Here is an 18,328-nt window from a genome sequence, read left to right as displayed (position 1 = left end):
CTTGTAAAAAGGTCAGAGAGAACTGAAGATGTGTTTCTGAAATTTACACTGAAAACAGTGACCTCCACAAGGAGTAGCCATTGTCCTTGTGACTAGTACAAAAATTATTAGCTTGATGGAAGTTCCCTAAAAGCTTTTAATTCTTTCCCAGTTAGCAGATTGTTTAATTTGGTTGCCTGCTGTCAGTAAAACATTGCCAGGACTGCGTGAGCTCAGGAGGGCAGTAGTGGGAGAATTGCTGCTTTGACTAAAACAAAGTCCAAGCTCTTGTTTGGCTGGATGGTGACTGTTTTCTTGGTTTGCTTTTGTCACTTTAGGGGGAAAGAGGACCACCAGGCTTGCCAGGACCCTTTGGACATAAGGTGAGCATGGACTTCATTGTGGACTGCTCATCGTAATCACGTGAACTGGAGAAAAGAACGTGGTGCAAACATGGTCTGTTTTCCACTGGAAAACAGAGTTTACAAAGCTCTGACTCAAAAATGCACTTCTAGCCTTTTAGGAGGTTCTTTTCTTTATTATTCCAGCATCTCTGTGGATGTAAATACTCAGAGATGAATTAGCTGTGTTCACTTTTCACCTTTAAAATACCTTCCAGCACTGTAAGAATTCATCACAGATGGAGGTCTAAGTGCACACTTTTTCAGGGAAACTGTGACTGGGACCCTTTAATCCACACAGCCAGGGAGACACTGCATGGCTCAGGTGTGATCTGCTCTCAGGACCACCTGTCAGCCCTCATACCACTCATTCCTTTCACCTCTCTGCAAGGAGAGTGGAAATTATTTTCCAGTAGAACCAGGTAGTCCTGGTTTCCCCTCCTGTACTGAGGCAAAGACTAGCTAGTTGAAGAGGTTGATGCCATCAACTTCTGCTGAAAGTAATGTTTGTTTCCTTATAAGCACACAGAAAAGAGAGAAAGGAATAAAACACCAAAAGCCTTTGATTCTGGGAGGATCTGGATTGTGCTTGAACATTTAATCAGACATTTCAGAAATTGTCTTCTTCCAAATGGCCATGTTCTGATCTGGACTGGAAGAATCAGATGTTGAAACAGATTCTGTAAATGATAGAAACAGGATTGCAGCATTATGAGACCAAATCCATCTACATCCCATGTTTTTGAAATAACCAAACTGCTATGAGTTTCTTTTAATTTTGATGCATTTTGTACAAATGCATTGTAGTCTTTTCTATATATCTTTGACAGGTCAGAACACAGACCTATACTCACACAGACACACACTAATAGACTGAGAATAAATATAAAAGTCATAAAAAACACTAAAAGAAATCTCATTAAGTATTCTATTCAATAGCAACAGAAGATGATAAAAGTCTTAATTGTGTGTGGGAAAATACTATTGAAATTTTTGTATTAAAATTATCTTTTTGAATAAAATAACTGATAAGGGATGTCTGGAGTGTTTGAACTAATTGAAATGCATTTTTTCTTACTGGCCTTGCAGTATTATTTCTTTGTAGTAAAAGATTAGTTTAAGAAGAAAGCAAGAAAGGGGAAAAATAGGAGATATTGCAGATTTAAATTTGAGTGGGCAGAATCCACAGGTAACAATTTTTCTATCATACTTCTATATAGCTAGAAAAAATGTCATAATAAATAGCATAAATAAGATTTGTTGTTATAAATCTACTGCCAACATGAGACCAAATCTCACAACTGCAATGCAATCCATAAAAATCTTATTGATTTCTCCCTATAACTAGAAAACAGATGTTTAAACTGAAGTCTTACAGCTGAATTCTTTCTTAGCCCTCTGTCTACAGTGTACATTGAACAATGTCAAGCTGCTTTCTGTGCTATTCAGCTTTTGCTTTGAAAAGCCTGTTCTTTAGAAGGGAAAACTCTCCTTTTCTAGTACAGGGCTCAATAGAGAGTGGTAGAAATGTTGACTTATATTTTACCAAAATAATTTCATACACTTCTGTGAGTAGGCCTACGTTGGTAAAGGAAAGGAGAATATGAAGATGTAATAAAACTTCCCTAATCCTGTCTTCCCCAGATAAATGATTTATGCTCAATAATTTTTGTGCCTTAGCCTTCTACCACAGAAGCACAGGGAGAGAAAAGTGATTTATGGTGCCTAGTGCTTCCCCAAGCCAAGGAAAGTGCCTGCTACCTTGGTGAAATCACTGTTTCTGGATGTGGCTCTTGGGGGTATGGTTTTGGGTGATTGAGGTGGTGTTGGGCTGGTGCTTGGACTGACTGATCTTGAAGGTCTCTTCCAACCTTGCTGGTTCATGAAATGCTGGAAATTTGATGCAGCACACTAAAGTAAATGAAGATGCTTGCAAAGATTGTGTTTCCACTCAGTTTCGTGATGTGATGTGATGTGATGTGATGTGATGTGATGTGATGTGATGTGATGTGATGTGATGTGATGTGATGTGATGTGATGTGGCACACACTGAGCCCACAGAGGTGGGCTGGGCCTGTGTGGTGGAAGAGGACACTTTATTGGCACGATGAGACAGTAACTGTGCCATATCCCCATGCTGCCACAAGCAGAATCTGTCCCTCTGTGGGCAGGATCAGGACCAGATGTACTCATGTGACATTCTGATGTACAACCTGCTTGCAATTTCAGCACATTTTCTCATCAGTGCACAAAGCTTTTAATTCTTTCCTTTATTTCAGGGTGAGAGGGGAGCTCCTGGCCTCCCTGGACAGCCAGGAGACAGAGGAGTGCCAGGAATCGGCCTGGCTGGACCCCCTGTAAGTAGCAGGTCCTGCTGCAACCTGGAACAAGGTGGAAAATCAGGCATTGCCACCTGGGGAATGTGTTGCCTGTGCTCAGCTGTGCTGAGAGCCTGTGGGACATTTTGCCTTCTGAAGCTGCAGATTCCAGACGAGCCCAGAGGCTGCCATTTGTAGCTTACTTGTCTCATGTCTGTTAAGAGGGTTAAAAGTGCTGTAGGATGGATGGGTGTCACTGACTCACTCCTGAATTTTGTGCATCATCCTGGCACACTGGCTGTAGATATGAGTGGAGATCTGTGCCAGGGCAGCAGCTCTGGTCTCCTGGACAGATGTGACCTCGCTGTTGTATAACCCCTGTTGGAAGGGATGTGTGTGGCACACACGCCCACATCAGTGACATAGCGACACTCCAATAGCAAAATACAACAGCAGATTACTTAAACTGCTGTGTTCCAAGAGAGCCATGCTCCCCATCATTTCACACAAATATTTGATAGGTTTGGCCTCATCCAGCTCTGCCCTCCTGAGTATCAGTTGGCCACATGGTGTACATGGGAGTCTGCTCAGAAAATTTGGATTTTCCTGTTGGTGGGGCTTTGATCACGCCAGTATTTGTCATGTACAACTCCTCTAGAAATGAGGGGGATTTGGTAGTGCTCTGGCAGTAGTCCTGCTGAGAGACCTCCAGCTATGTACTGAATTTGCTAGTGAAATATGTTTAGGAGGAAGCAAATGCTATTTCTGGCTGTAATTGCTAGAGGACATCTGAGCCCCATTCTTTTGCAATACCTCATTCATGCCATGATCCTGGACCAACCATTCAATGTTTGGTTATCAGTGCTGTTTATCTAGCTATAAATGTCCCAATTAGTACAGGAAGTTGAAATGATAAGTCATAGTGCTGGGTAATGAATTGAAAAGTCTGACTTTCTGAGGTGTATGTCCACTTAATATTTGCTTTTACCATGCTGGATTCTATCTGAGTTAAAGCAGACAGGGTCCTGTTCACTCTTTGGCTGTATCATGGCTTTTGTGGTCCTCACAGGGTTACCAATGACTGCAGGTTTCCTGAGTGTCCTTTGTTATGATTAATCTAAGGAAGAGTGGTGTTCTTTCACTTCTCAATGTTCAGCCATTAATTAAATTAAAACTAAATTAACAAATGAGTATCTGGCTTGTTTGAAAATCACTAGCTAGTGCATAGTCTTTAATTACAGATTTTTAGATTCAGTCCAGGGCTAGATGAGTTCATGTCTGCGTCCTGATGTACACAGGCTGACAAAGTTGCTCTTCATTGGGGGTTTAGCATCCTCATCTCCATAAACACAAATGACTAAGGACTTGACTCCAAATGCAGACATCTCTTGTCTCACACCAGAAGATTGTTTTTTTTTGGTGTCTTCATTATTTGCCCACTGTCAGGATGTGTAGCCACCTACACACCACACTGTTCTCAAATGCTATGTTTTCTTTATTTAATTTGCTTTACTAAATGCTTCTTTAAAAAAAGAAAAAATAAAAACAAAAAACAAAACCCCACAAAAACAAACAAACAAACAAAAAAACCAAGCCACTATTATGATGCTTTTTTTTCCCACTGTAGATTCATCATAACCTCAGCTCTCGTGCAAAGACTGGAATTGGAAAAAAAAACCAAACCTCTCTGTATAACCTTGAATCTAGCAGACTGTCACAAAGACTGAATCCCACACTAAAAAAACCCCATAATAAAATCAGTGGAGTTGCTTCAGTGCATATTATACACTGAATTAAAGACGTCAGCCTCTACTCTTTTTAGCAATGTGACAAAATTGTGTTTATAATACTTCAGCTTCAGAGCTGAGAGCCAACAACTCTTTTTAATTGGAATCCTCACTCTGCTTCCTCCTGTGCCCTTAACCTCTCTCAGGCTTTGCTTCCTGCACAAAAAGTATGTATAGATGAGGATTTTTTTTTACCTTATCTGCTGAAGTATTGAGTTACAATTTACATACCACCAAGCCATAAAGTTGAGCATTAGCAGAGTGTGTTATTTCCAACACACTCTGCTAATGACTGTGTTTTACTCTATATGCTATGGACTAATGGACAGCTAGGACTATTGGGGTGAATTCACATGTTTATGCTGAAATTGCCTATTGGATGGATGCACAGTATAAGCACAGAGGTTTCAATCTTGGCCTGCCTTGCCTTGTTGGTATTAATTAAATTACGCATTTAGCCATTTCTTTAATATGCATTAAGGTGTCTTCTTTCATGGAGACATTGTGAGGATTAGTGAGTTACTGTGTGTGAAATAGAAACCAAAAGGAGAGGAGTTATAGTAGCCAATTTATTCCAGCCTTGTTTTGGGTGTGTGTGGAATACCAGATTGATTCACCCGTGCTGGATGTGGTACTGCATCACTTCTGTGGTGTCCCTATAAAAGCGGGTGCCTGCCAGCAGCTCACTCTACTCAGCAGCACATTTTAAGTTGCATCCACAAACAAACAGCATGCACAAGCCCACTGCCCCCCCTGCTCTGACCAAAATTAAAGAGCACAGAAGTCCTGTGGGATGTTTTTCTTCCATAAGCGGTATTTGAATGTAATGGGATTCAGAATCTGGGGGACTTGTCCTGTCCCAGCCCAAGGGATGTGAGCATGCTGTGGTTCTGTGTCCCCAGACCCAGCCAGGAGCAGGGATTGTCCATGGGCCCAGGCAGTGCACACACATCCACACTCATGAGTGCAGCACACAGTCCAGTGCAGAGAGTAATGCCTTAATGTGTTATTAATGCTTAATGCTCAGCCTTAATGCTCAGCCAAAGGAGGATGGGAATTTCAAGTGTTTTGATTGCTGTGTCTTTTCTGTTTGTAGGGCCCTGCAGGACCCCCAGGAGACAAAGGATCCCTGGTACAGTATGTCTTTCTAGCTAAACCCAAATTCTTTGAGGAGGGGAAAACCACACTAATTATGTTTCTACCAGTCATTTTATGAGAGCACGTGTAATTGTTTTGGTTTTGCTTGAGGAATGGTCATGGGGTGGTTGACCCTCCAAAGGGAACTTCTCCTTTGTATTACCAGGTACTTGTCTGCTATACTGAGTTGTGAGAAAGAGTTACTCAAGAGCCTTGTTCTGGTGGAAACTTTGCCTTACATGTCAATAGTTCTACAAGAGAGATAATGAGTGACTTGTTTCATCCTTCATTCAAAAAATTTTAACATAAATTATATTATATTGTATTGTATTATATTTATAAAATATAAATATTTTAAGGCACATAATTCAAGGCACATTTCTTATAGCCAAGGTCTCAAAGGTTTAAAATAAACCATTTAAAACATTTTTGTTACTTAAATCTTACAGATTTCAGTATTCACCAAACACACTTTAGTCCCTCAACATTCACTTTTTCAAGGATGCAATCCATTGGGGTTGCACAAACAACTGTGTATCATGGTCTCCATAGACCCTGGCCTGAATTTCCAGCACAACAGCCAGTCCTAGCCAGTGTGATAGCCTGGAACTGAGGAGATGGACCTTCTTTTCCATATTTCCCTGTGTGCAGTCATATTTTCTCCCTGTTCAAAGACCTGCCTCCTGTAAAGACTCATTATTACCTCTCCAATCAATGTATGGGAAGCTTGACTTTAGTGATGCACATGAAGTCCCTTGAGGCACAGAAATGACTGATACCAGCATAGTGCAATGTGACCTGTAATATTATTTTTTCTTAAACTCTTTCATAGTTGTGTAGGTGCTGGTTTTTTCTCCAATTTTCCAATTTTTCCACCAGTAACTATTATGTTAAGGATTTCTTCTCTTCAGCTAAGAAGCACCTCATCAATACCACTCACGTTACTGGGTTTGTCTGTTCTCTCCATGCCAGGGTCCCCGTGGTGTACCTGGTATCCCTGGACCACAGGGGCCTCCTGGCCAGGATGTAAGTAAAATAAAAGTGTAAGTGCTCAAGAAATTTGTCAGTGCTTGGATCTCATTTCCTTAAAAATTTGTGCTGATAATCAACTGCAGTCACTGAATGTTTTTAGGATTGTCTAAGGGACATGATTTGCAGAAATGGAGCTCTTACAACTTAGAATGTCAAAGGGGAAAACAGTTGGAATGAGAAGGATTGCTTCAAGGAAAATGAGGGACTTCACCACTGAACCGTTTTAAAATGACACTGGGGAAGGGACTTGGCAGCAGACACTGGGAAAAGATCCCACACTGAAAAAGGATGGTGGTTAGGCTGTCTAGGAACTTCTTAGAGTCCACTGAGATAAGTACCCTTTCTGTTAAAACAGGGCCACAGCTGTTAAGAAGTTCTCTATGAGTTCATTTTGCTGCTGCTATTGTGCATGTTTGAGGACATTTTAACCTCTTGGTGCATTGTTCTCCTGCTGTCTCAGTGGTGAGTCATGGAACTGAGGAATAGAGAGGAACGTGGCAGACTCCCAGCTGGAAAGCTGGCCCCTCTCTCTGCCTGGTTCCTCTTCACTGCTGCATCAGAAAGAGGAGAATTTTTTTCCTCTATGATGTGGCAACCAGTCCTCTGAAGGAGGCTCTGAAGATTTTGAAGGGCTTGATGTTTGGATTTTTGCCTGTTGAGGGAACACTGTGAAGAGGGGGAAGTGACCTCCTTATTCTCCTGCTCAGTGCTGCTGAATGATGCTGTTATGTCTGAAATGGCAGCTCTCACCAACTTCACAGCAAGCACTTTTCAACCCTAGTGTGGCTTTACTGACATCCATCAGGTGGTCTAGTAGGTGCCTTCTCACCTACTTATTGCCCACAGAGGTTGTGCATGCCATCCCTGGCAGTGTTCAAGGCCAGGTTGGATGGGACTTTGAGCAACCTGATTTTGTGGAAGGTGTTCCTGCCTATGGCAGGAGAGTTGGAACTGGATGACCTTTAAGGTCCCTTCCAACCCAAACCATTTTGTGATTCTATGACTCAATACTTTGTCACAAGACAAATGATTATGCCAAGGGCTTTCTTCCACAGCCCATGATAGCTGAAATGGTCCTTTGCCTCCATCATCTTGTGTCCCTGAGCAGCCAGAGATTTGGGATTGATTGTGTCCTGCTGCCTGTCCCTAGATCTCATCACCTTGCCTCAGATGTTTGAGACTTCTAACCAAGAGATTTTGAACAGGAGAGAGGATAGATGGGTTTCCTAGAGCTGTACTGTGTGAGGAGAGTGCCTGAGGCAGATTTTTGAGTCTCATTCTGTCTCTGCTCAGATCAGTGTTGGTTGGCCAACTCTTCGAGATGCAGCTCTAAGGTCTTTACATTTTTCTTTTCCCTGCAGGAAATTAAACCAAGAACAACCATTCCTCAGGCAACTTATAAAACACAATCTCTGTTACATTCACTGCTTTAACTGTAGTCAGTATGTCTTCTAGGACCTTTCTGCATTGTCTGATCACTTGCTAAACCATTCTATCTGTGTTTCAGGAGGTGTAATTAGAGGCATGGGGCACATTCTGACAATTTTTGCTGTGTCAGCAGAGATAATCTATTTTGACAGGGTCATGCATTTGCAGTTTCATGATCCTTATCTTTATTTAACTCGCATAAGGAAAATTTTGTTCTACTTCTGCACCCTTGTATGCCAATGCAGTGTTCCTGTATCCTCTGAACCATGTCCATTTTTGTACTCTGCTGTGTTCAAACAGGATATCATTGGATAGGAAAGCTCCAATTTGAATTGCTAATATGAATTTGCCGTGCAGCTCCCAAGCCATGCAGTGTCAATTGCCTGAATGACTTGCCTCAGTGTCTTGTATTTTGCTGTGGCCTTTGCAAATATATTCCATGCTTTTTTTCTGAGACTGAAAAAAATCTTTTAAATCACATTTACATACATTGAGTTACTCTCTGAATTATTTTTCCAGTTGCAAACTCATCAGATGCTTGTCGAAGTGCCTGCTATCAGTTGCATTCTCTGATATAGCAAATCAGACTTACAAGGGGAATTGAAAGAGTCAATACTCCTTTTGCAATAGCTTTGGCCAGAATTCTCTCCCACTGGTGAATAAATTAGGTTTTTTACATGACTACATTCTAGATTTTTTTCTGGTTTCCTAAAAGCATGTGTCATATTTTTTTGAGATAGTCCAAAGTCACCTTTTGAAATACCTGTTGGCTACTCAATCTAATATCAAGAGTTCTCAGGACAGTATCTTGTTTTATTAAAATTTAGGTTTTGAAAATACTTGCCTAGGTTTACAGTACAATTGTACTGCTTTGGCCTTGTTCTGTTCTTCTTAGCAAAAGCCTTGCTATTTGTCTGTCTTCTAGAGTTCATTGTATCTATAAATCCCTATGAATTGTCTTTTTCTGCAACAAAGCTAGGACATGTTGTCTTCTTCCACATATATAATTTTCTTGTCTTTAAATTCACATTTCTTTCTCTGATTAACCAAACCTCCAATTCTTAAAGCCTAAAATGTGTTCTTTATTTAGGCCTTTTTTCCCCAATAATATCATGAATTTTTGCCATAAGAGAATTACTACACATTGTGCCTACTTTACGGATCTCAGCCACTTAAAAAAATTACTTTCTCTTGCTTTTGGAAAAAAAAAAAAATCACATTTTAATCTGACAGTATTCCTGTATCAAGCATTAAAACAGTGTGGTCTTAAGTACCTTCTGTCAGAGAAGTTGGCCAATCTCCTTGTCTGAGAATAATCAAAAAGTATTTCTATGTGTTCAGTGATGTTATATGTAGTGCCTTCTCCTCCAGCTGCTGCAGACAAGGTCCCTCCTGCCTGGTTAGATTGGATATTAGGAAGAAATTCTTAACTGTTCATGTAGTGAAGCACTGGAGCAGAATGCCCAGGCTGGATGGGTCTTGGAGCAGCCTGGTCCAGTGGAAAGTGACTTGCCCATGGCAAGGGGTTGGAGTGAGATGGGCTTTAAGGTCCCTTCCAACCCAAACCATCCCTTGACTCTATGAAAAGGTTTATTAGAGGATATAAAATGACAGGACAAACCATGGTAGGCAGATGACTGCTCAGCCAGACAAATGCACCAGCCAGCTTGGGCTTACACACAACCAGCCTCTTTCATACCCTTTCCTGTCTCCCCCCTGTTTGTTTGTTGCTCTTTCTTCCCCTGCACAGCCCCTCATGCATCTCCCCAGCTCTATCAGTCCCTCAGCCCTCCCAGTTCATAGTCTCCCAGTTCACAATCTTATCACTTGGAAGGTCCAGATTGATCTCCCAGGAAGTGCAATCCATGGTTTTTGTTAGCCCATTAGTTACTGTGAGTGACAAGATCTGCTGCTTCTTAGATATGAGTCTTGGAAAATTTAGTTTCTGATTTCCCCTTGATTTCCCAGCTGACAAGGTCCTGGATAAGGTAACCTTGCTGCAATAAAATGCCTCATATTTCCACATGCCTTGATCAATTAGTGTGAACGTCCAGGCTTGCTTCCCATCACTGCCATCCTTTTCTGTTGGTCAGGCTTGTGTCCTTGATGTTGTAATTTATGACTTTTTCCTTCTCTTCCTTTGTTGAATTCAAAAAGGTCCTTGACCAAATACCCCTAAAGGAGCAGACACTCTTTGGCCAGCCACCCTTACACTTCATGTTTTGAATCATCTGTTCTTCCCAGACTGTCTGCTGGGAGATAAAATGTTTCTGTTCAACACACCTATTTAGTGTCCTTAGATTAGCAAACAATCTGAATGAGACGTTCTCTTATCCTCCTATTAGCAGTGAGGGCACCTGTTTAATAGGATCTTTCTGTATTTTGATTATGATAATTTTAATTAACATAAACATTGAATTAATCACTTTTTAATTAGGTTAATTATTTATGGTAACTAAGTTCCAGCATTACTGAGGAGTTAATCTTCCCCCTGCGTTTGCTTTCATAATTGCAAAACCTTTGTGGATGCATAAATTACTGCCAATGAATTTGAAAAGCAGAGTTGGCTTTTCTGAGGTTGATTTTCCCATCCAGTTAGAAGGAAAGTTCCTTTTAGGAACTGTTTGTTTTAAGGTACTTACATCTCTAACCAGAATGTACTTATTAACCCCCCTACTGTCTCTTTATTGCTGTGACATATAATTGATTTAAGACATTGCATTTCAAGTTTAATTTTCTGGTTTCTTATAGACCTGTCCCACCATGTGCCTGTGTGACTTATACACTTCCCTTATACACTTATGTTTCCTTACAGACTTTCTTCATTTTTGAGTATTTTTGCATGCACCCCTTACCTGAGCATCATTTTTCCCATCGTAGGATTTTGCCTGTTAACTGCACCAACATGTAATTTCTTCTTAGTTACAGAATCAAATATTCTGAATTGAAAGGGACCCACAAGGCTTATCAAGTCCAAGTCTGAAGTGAAAGGGCCATGAGGGGATTAAACCCACAACCTTGGCATAATTGGCACCATTTGCCAAACAACTAAGTTAAATACTGTTTTTTAGCATTATCAGCAGCACAGTTTCCATCAGTTCCCATTTCAAGACCATTCCTGTGTGTCAGATTTTGCAGACTGATGCTCTGGATCCTGTGCATCACACCTCCTCATGGCTGACATCTTTTCCCTGTACTGGTGTTCTGTACCACTCATTGGATATTCTGCTTTGTGCCAGCCACTCTTGGCTGCAAGCTCCTGAAAGTGTTCAAACTTTATAAGCTTTCCAACACTGGTTGTTATTTGTGTCTGTGCATTTTCCCACATCATGTTAGCAGCATTTCATTTCAGTGCCATGCAGTTTTTTAGTCAGAGTCGCTTTTTTTATGAAATTTTTTGCTTTCTCTTTTCCATTTCCCTCCCCTATTAGTTTGTCAGATGCAGTTTTAACTTCCATGTCTTCATTCTAGCATTTTCATTCTGCTCTGAGCAATGTGAAGCTGCATCAGGGGAGGTTTAGGTTGGATATTAGGAAAAGGTTCTTCATCCAGAAAGTGGCCAGACACTGGAACAGGATCCCCAGGTAAGTGGTCACAGCACCAAGACTGACAGAGTTTGAAGCTTGTCTGGGCAATGCTCTCAGGCACATGATGTGATTCTTGGGATTGTCCTGTGCAAGAACAGGAGCTGGACTTGATTTTTTGTGGGTCCCTTACAACCCAGGATATTCTGTGATTCTATGTTTGCAGCTTGTCTGTTTTTGTCAGCCTTTCCTAACTCCAGGTCTCTACAGACCAGCAATATTTTCTCTGCTTTTGACTCTGTTTCCATTGGCCTGTTTTCTGATAATGTGCCATGCTGAAGTGCCATCATCTACATCTGGCTTTTTGGATCACAAAAGCATTCTTCAATGGGCATTCTCTGCAGTCTTGTACCTTCCAATTGTTTGATTTTTCTTGGGGATTCAGTGCTTTTTTCAGGTATGCCAGCCATGGCGCAGAGCTTACTTAATCTCTTTTTCCATCTCATTTCCACCCTGTTAGAGATATCACCAGCTCAACATCATACAGCATGCAAGAAAATGGATTCATCCCTTTTTGTCTCAAGGCAATCTGATACCATGTGGGCATGATAGCTGTGCTTAATCCTTTCCAAGGATTTCCATTTTATTCACTCTCTTCTTGTGTGTCTCTTCACATAACTAAGAAGTCTTTTCCTACATTATTTTTTTAAAAGATCTTTAAATACTCAATTACACTGCTAGTTCCATGTTCATATTTCAGATCCCAAAGCAGAAGGCTGTCAGTGAGCCCTATGGCATATATTTATAGCTGTGCTACTAGTCAGCATGAAAGGCATTTCTGAACTGTGTTTTCTGTGTTGCTTTCTGATCCAGGATTATTCTCATGGCTCAAGTTTTTGCTTTGCATCACACTTCATAAAGCAAGTTCTGTGTGAGTCTTCCTGAACAAAGTAGGTCTGGGAATATAAGATCTGTGTAATTGTTATTTAGCCATCCCTCTTCCCACTTGCAGAAGTGGCTGAGAAGCACAGTGGAGAGGATGCCAAAAGCGTGACCTGACAGTTAGCATCTGTGAAAGGGAAGGGGCTTTGGGAACAATGCACAGTCCTCTGTATTCACCTTGAAATTCTGTGGAAGAAGGAGAGCTATAAATGACTAAAATATTTACCAATATTTACTCAATTCCCCAGAAGGACATCTGAGGAGAATTCTGAGCTAAACATCTTCTGCAGACATTATCTTCTTTTTGTTCTCACCTGCAGAAGGTTTAGTTCCTTAGGAAACAAGAGTTCATCCATGAACTTCAGTACTACTTCAGCTCCACTTCAGCTGCACTTCAGTTTGTGTTTAATTTTCATCTCTTAGAAAGTCAAGGTAATTGAAGGGTTGTTGCTCACCCAGAAGCATTTAATGTGGACATAGAAAAAGATAATCAATATATTTTCCCATTTTTTCTCTCCTCTAGAAAGATTTAAGTACTAATTGAGACTCAAGGATGAAATCCAAGTTTCTCCTATAGCTATAATTGTGGTGTGTCATAACACACAGTGCTCCCCAGTCATTAATGCCCATGTCCCCATCTGGTTGTCTATGTAAATAATACAATGAATTGATTGGCAAATCAGACTAGCCTGAGACAAGGTGCAGAAAGAACACCCAGTACCCTTCCTGGATAAGTATTTGACCAAATTTTAAAGGGACTTTCCATTTGGAAATAGTAGGTAATCTCAAAGAGTAGCTCCTACTGAGCCTAGAATGATTGAAAGCCACTGCTTGTACCTTGATCAACATCCAGATGTTGATGCAGCCCAAAAAGCCAATCAAGTCCTGGGCTGTATCAAAACCAGCGTGGCCAGGAGGTCAAGGGAGGGAATTCTGCCCCTCTGCTCTGCTCTGGTGAGACCCCACCTGCAGTGCTGTGTCCAGCTCTGGGGTCCCACAGCACAGGAAGGACAAGGAGCTGTTGGAGCAAGTCTAGAGGAAGCGGCAAGGCAACTGAAGGGATAGAGCAACTCTCATACAAGGAAAGGTGGAGAGAATTGGGATTGCTCAGCCTGGAAAAGTGAAGGCTTCAGGGTGACCTGTTTGTGGTCTTCCAGTACCTGAAGAGAGCCTTGAAGAAAGATGGAGAGGGACTTTTGACAGGATGTGAGAACTATATATACATAGATAACCAAGACAGCCAAAATCCAGAGCTGAAGTGTAAAGAGTAGATTTATTCCATTACCACACTGGCAGAATGGGGACACGTGCACTGCTAAGCTTATTCCATCTTAGCAGAGGCAAAAAGTGCTCAGGGTAACCTCCAAGCTTCTTATCTCTCCTTCTCCCAGCAGGGAGGCCCCAGCCTATGAGGAAAACCTTTTAAGTTTTTTACAGCAGTCTGTTATCTTCTACAAAACCTCCACTTCTCAGGACAGACAGAAAACAACCCAAGGAAAACACAGCACGTGAAATTTTCCACACTGAATATTCTTAGAATCCTCCAGCTGCAAGGTTGTCTTGAGTGAAAACAACTCTATTTTTTCCTCCCCATCAAATCTTCCACTTTCAGCCTTTTCCTTGCCACACAAGTGGTGTGACAGTAAAAGGGGTAATGGTTTCAAATTGGAAGAGAGTAGGTTTAAATTTGATATATGGAAGAAGTTCTTTATTGTGAGGTTGCTGGAACACTGGCACAGGTTTCCCAGAGAAGCTGTGGATGCTCCATACCTGGAAGTGTTCAAGGCCAGGTTGGATGGGGCTCTGAGTAACCTGGTCTGGTGGAAGGTGTTCCTGCCCAGGGCAGGGGGTTGAATTTAGATGCTACTGAAGGTCCCTCCCAACCCATTCCATGATTCTGTGAACATCCTGGGTGGCAAATCTGGAACCATCTCAGAGAAAACCCCATGTGGAACTTCTGCAGAATCAACAAAGCTGAACACAAATAAGATGCTTTTAGACGGTCAGTAGAAACTGTTCCTTTAGAAACAAAAGTGATCAGGTAGGACAGCTTTTGTATGTGGTAAATTTTGTATGCTTTTTAAGGTAATCATAATCTAGTATGCACTTGCTTGAGTGATGACACAGGGTGATGGACCAGGTGAATACAGGAATTCAGCAGAAAATGGTTTGGGGAAATGTCACCAAGTATCTTAAAACACTGCTGCAAGGATCCTCACAATGCAGATTTTTGTAATCATCTGAGCAGTGGCAAACTGTCTTGTTCAAAAGATTTGGTTTACCAAGAGAGCATTACTTTATGCAAAGATTTTACAAAAGTTTTTAGACATGGTTTTTGTTTTGTTTTTAGCAAACTTAATTCCTCATTAATGACATGTAGGAGGTGCCCACTGAGGGGTAGAGGTTGTCCCTTTTCCCAACCCTGCCTTTCTGGACATAAAATTCTCACAGTGGTGGTAACTTCTATGCCTTTGCCTCATGATAACTGATACCACTACACCTCAACAAAAAACAACCAACCAACCAACCTGATTTTGATTGTTTTCAGATGCCTTCAGAGATTTAAATCTTCATCCTTCACACTAGTAAAGGTCATAGTGTTTCCTATGACCAGAAAACAAACTAAAGCAATTCCAGTGTCTGTGTGACTCAAATGAATTTAGCAAGGGCTTGAGAGCATGTTCAAATTGCAGATATTTGGAGGACTTTTCTGTTTGTCACATGCAAGAAGCAGTGCTGCTCAGCAGCAGAAAGTAAAATATTTGCTAGTTCAGATCAGTAAGAGCAACCAGGAGATTACTGTATAATAATTTCACTTTTTTTTTTTCTTTTTCTTGATCTGTAGGGTGTGCCTGGAAATCCAGGGGAAAGAGGACCTCCTGGAAAACCTGTATGTAACTTCAATTCTGTATTACATCTTCCTTATAACTCAGTTTCCACCTGTGCACCTCCCCTCAGAAGTGCACTTAGGTGCTTTTCCACTGTTAATTTTCCCAGCAGAGCAGTAGGAAAAAGACTAAAACCCACTAAAGGTTTAGTGAAGGCTTTGGAATGGTATGAAAATAACTGGATATTCTGTGTGTAAATAAAAGCCAGAATTTTAAAGGCACGTCCTTAGTGCCACTGTGCACTACCTTCAGCAAAAACTCATCTCAGGTGTGATGAAGAGCATTGGTAAGGTAGGGTGGGAAGTACAAGTTTGGCCCAGTGAGTCCTAGACAGGACAAGAGAAACCAGTGAGAATCCATGATCATGTTCAGGAAAAATTCTCATGTCTTGATGCTTCTTACAATTGCCTGAAATAATGAATTTCTCATTCCACAGGGTTCCCCACCCTTGCTGACTCCAGAGGACATAAATCTCCTAGTGAAGGTAATCAGCCTTTAATGAAGGTGGGAGTTTATCTCTCTGTTTGATTCAGACCTGACTAATGCTCTGTGATGGGAAAGTGTCTGAACTACAAGTGCAAAAGCTGTCTTTAAACACGCTTTCAAAGCTCAAGACTTGCAGGTCTCCTACTTGCACTGGTATTGGGACACGACCTGACAGTGGAGATCAAAATCCCTTCCCCAGCAGTGAAATGACCTACAAAGTTCTTTATAACAACTCTGAGACTTTCTCAGCTCTTTCTGAGGCATGCATTCCCAAGTAGAAATAAACACTATCAAGTTGCATTATCTAAACCAGAAAGTGGAAACTATTTTAATAAAATTCTGGATTTTTTCACATACACCTTCAACAGTGACTGGAGTCATTTTGGGTAAGTGTGGGTACAAATTTAGTTTGCATTGTGAATTAAAAAGGATGCAGGTAATTAACCCCAGAAGTACCTGTGTTTCAAAAGTGATAATCTGTCTGCCTTTACTCTCCATGTAGAGAATTCTCTGCAAAATTAGTCAGTCTTTGATAGGTGTTGACTGAAAAATCTTTATAGATTTACGTGGGCTGAGTTGTGAGTTTTTAAGCTGTCTTAAACCAGACAAGAAATCTTTTCTTATTGATTAAAAGAAATTAAAAAATTACCTTCTTTTACCAACCACATTAACCAAAGGACCCTTTTCAGATTGCTGCAGTGAAATTACTTTTTAGTGAAGAGCTGTCTTTGTTTTGTGGATCCCAATATTGTTTTGGAGGTTTCAATGTAAAATATTGTTTGGGATTTTTGATCTGGAAAAGAGCAAAAGACTCATTCTTGGGTACAGGATGTCACTTTGATGTTCTTTCATTTTCTTCCTTTGCTTATATTATGGTCAAACACATTTGTGCATTTTTTCTGCTTGGTATTTTTTCACTCCATGCTTCTTGGTACAAAAAGCAGTACCTTGAAATCCCAGATGAAATTAGAGCTCTGCTGTTCTGGGTGTTTCTCAAGCACTTACATTCTAAGTAGGTAAATGTGGATGTAGGCAGTGAGACTCAGAAAGACAATTTACCCCACAGTTTTGCAACAGATCATTGACAGCTGGGTGTTGTAGCAGGGGCTCCTGACTCTCAACCTGATGATCTGTTTTATATTATGCTCTTATAGGCAGAATTCCCTCCTCTTCCACTGAAGGGAGTCTGCCTTTGAAATGGAAATGTCATAGATGGATTAAATTTCCCCAGGATAGTTGGAATGTAAAGACTGCTGAGACGATGCTTCAAAGAGGTTTGGAAGGAGGAAGGTAGTGATTCTCCCTGATAAAAAAGGACACTGTGGCATTCACTTGGTCTTCACAAACTCAATTGGATGAGTTGTCCTTAGCCAAGCTGAATAATTTCCTCTGCAGAACCCTTTCTGACATTGTGTTGCTCCTGATTTTTCCCTAGAAACCCACCCTCTAAGCTGTAACACAGATCTTTCAGACTGGAGCAGAAGACACAGGCTTCTTGTGGTCTTGCAGATTCAAACCAATGTTTTTCTTGATAGTCTTGCTAGTCTCCCTGACCTACCCATTAGGAAGAGCTTTTCCTTTCTTTCCTGATCCTGGATGACCAATTAGGATGCAGAACTGATAGGAAAGTTCCCATGGGAGCATGTGTGAGCTCAGCTGCTGACCCTCACTCTGCTTCATGCAGCCCTCATTGTGTTTCTTTAAGGCAAATTCACCCCAATCCTGAGATAGAACAGAAAATGTTTAGGAATTATACCAGCACCACAGTGCTGCATTCATGGTGGGTGTCCATAGGGTCTGCTAAGTGCCTGCAGCCTATTGGTGATGTGTTTTTCCATGTTCTCTCCCAGGATGTGTGCAGTGAGTGCCCTCCTGGCCCACCAGGACTGCCAGGCATCCCAGGTTTCAAAGGGGATAAAGGTCTCCGAGGACCACCAGGTAGAGATGGCCAGGATGGGAAAATGGTAAGAGAGCTGAGGAGTGACCATGCCTTGGATCTGCTGTGACCTTGGTTTTCTATTAGCATGGTTGATGGTTTCTTATAAGTTGTTTTTTTTCTTATTATTATTTTTTATCAACAACCTGCTAATCTTTTTTTTTAGAGACCTGTGGAGTCCATGAACTAAATTAGTGTTTACCTCTACCTCTTGTGCATTGCAGGGGATTGCTGGTCCCAGGGGTCCTCCAGGCCCACCTGGGCTCGATGGCCCAAAGGTTGGTTGGTTTTCTTCAGCTGTCTAATGAAAACTTATTTGTGACTAATTAGTCACCCTAATTATTTTGGGAACAGGTTACCCAAAGAAGTTCTGAATGTCCCATCTCTGGAAATGTTAAAGGCTAATGGTGTTTTGAACAACTTGGTTTAGTGGAAGGTGTCCTTGGCCATGGCATGAGAAATTGTCTCTC

At 41.2% G+C, this 18,328-nt stretch overlaps 1 protein-coding gene across 1 annotated transcript in view; it reads left to right on the top strand.

Moving 5' to 3' along the window:
* COL22A1 (collagen type XXII alpha 1 chain) overlaps positions 1-18,328 on the top strand; it is a 239,702-nt gene that overhangs the window by 185,399 nt on the left and 35,975 nt on the right. The window contains exons 40-47 of the mRNA XM_058833583.1: positions 318-362; positions 2,660-2,737; positions 5,582-5,617; positions 6,595-6,648; positions 15,394-15,438; positions 15,873-15,920; positions 17,773-17,886; positions 18,083-18,136. Coding sequence (XP_058689566.1) covers positions 318-362; positions 2,660-2,737; positions 5,582-5,617; positions 6,595-6,648; positions 15,394-15,438; positions 15,873-15,920; positions 17,773-17,886; positions 18,083-18,136 — 474 coding nt within the window. The remainder of the gene's footprint in view (positions 1-317; positions 363-2,659; positions 2,738-5,581; positions 5,618-6,594; positions 6,649-15,393; positions 15,439-15,872; positions 15,921-17,772; positions 17,887-18,082; positions 18,137-18,328) is intronic.

The sequence above is a fragment of the Poecile atricapillus genome, chromosome 2, assembly GCF_030490865.1.
Source record: "Poecile atricapillus isolate bPoeAtr1 chromosome 2, bPoeAtr1.hap1, whole genome shotgun sequence".
In the NCBI taxonomy this organism is placed as follows: domain Eukaryota; kingdom Metazoa; phylum Chordata; class Aves; order Passeriformes; family Paridae; genus Poecile; species Poecile atricapillus.
This window is presented reverse-complemented; position numbering and strand designations above follow the sequence as displayed.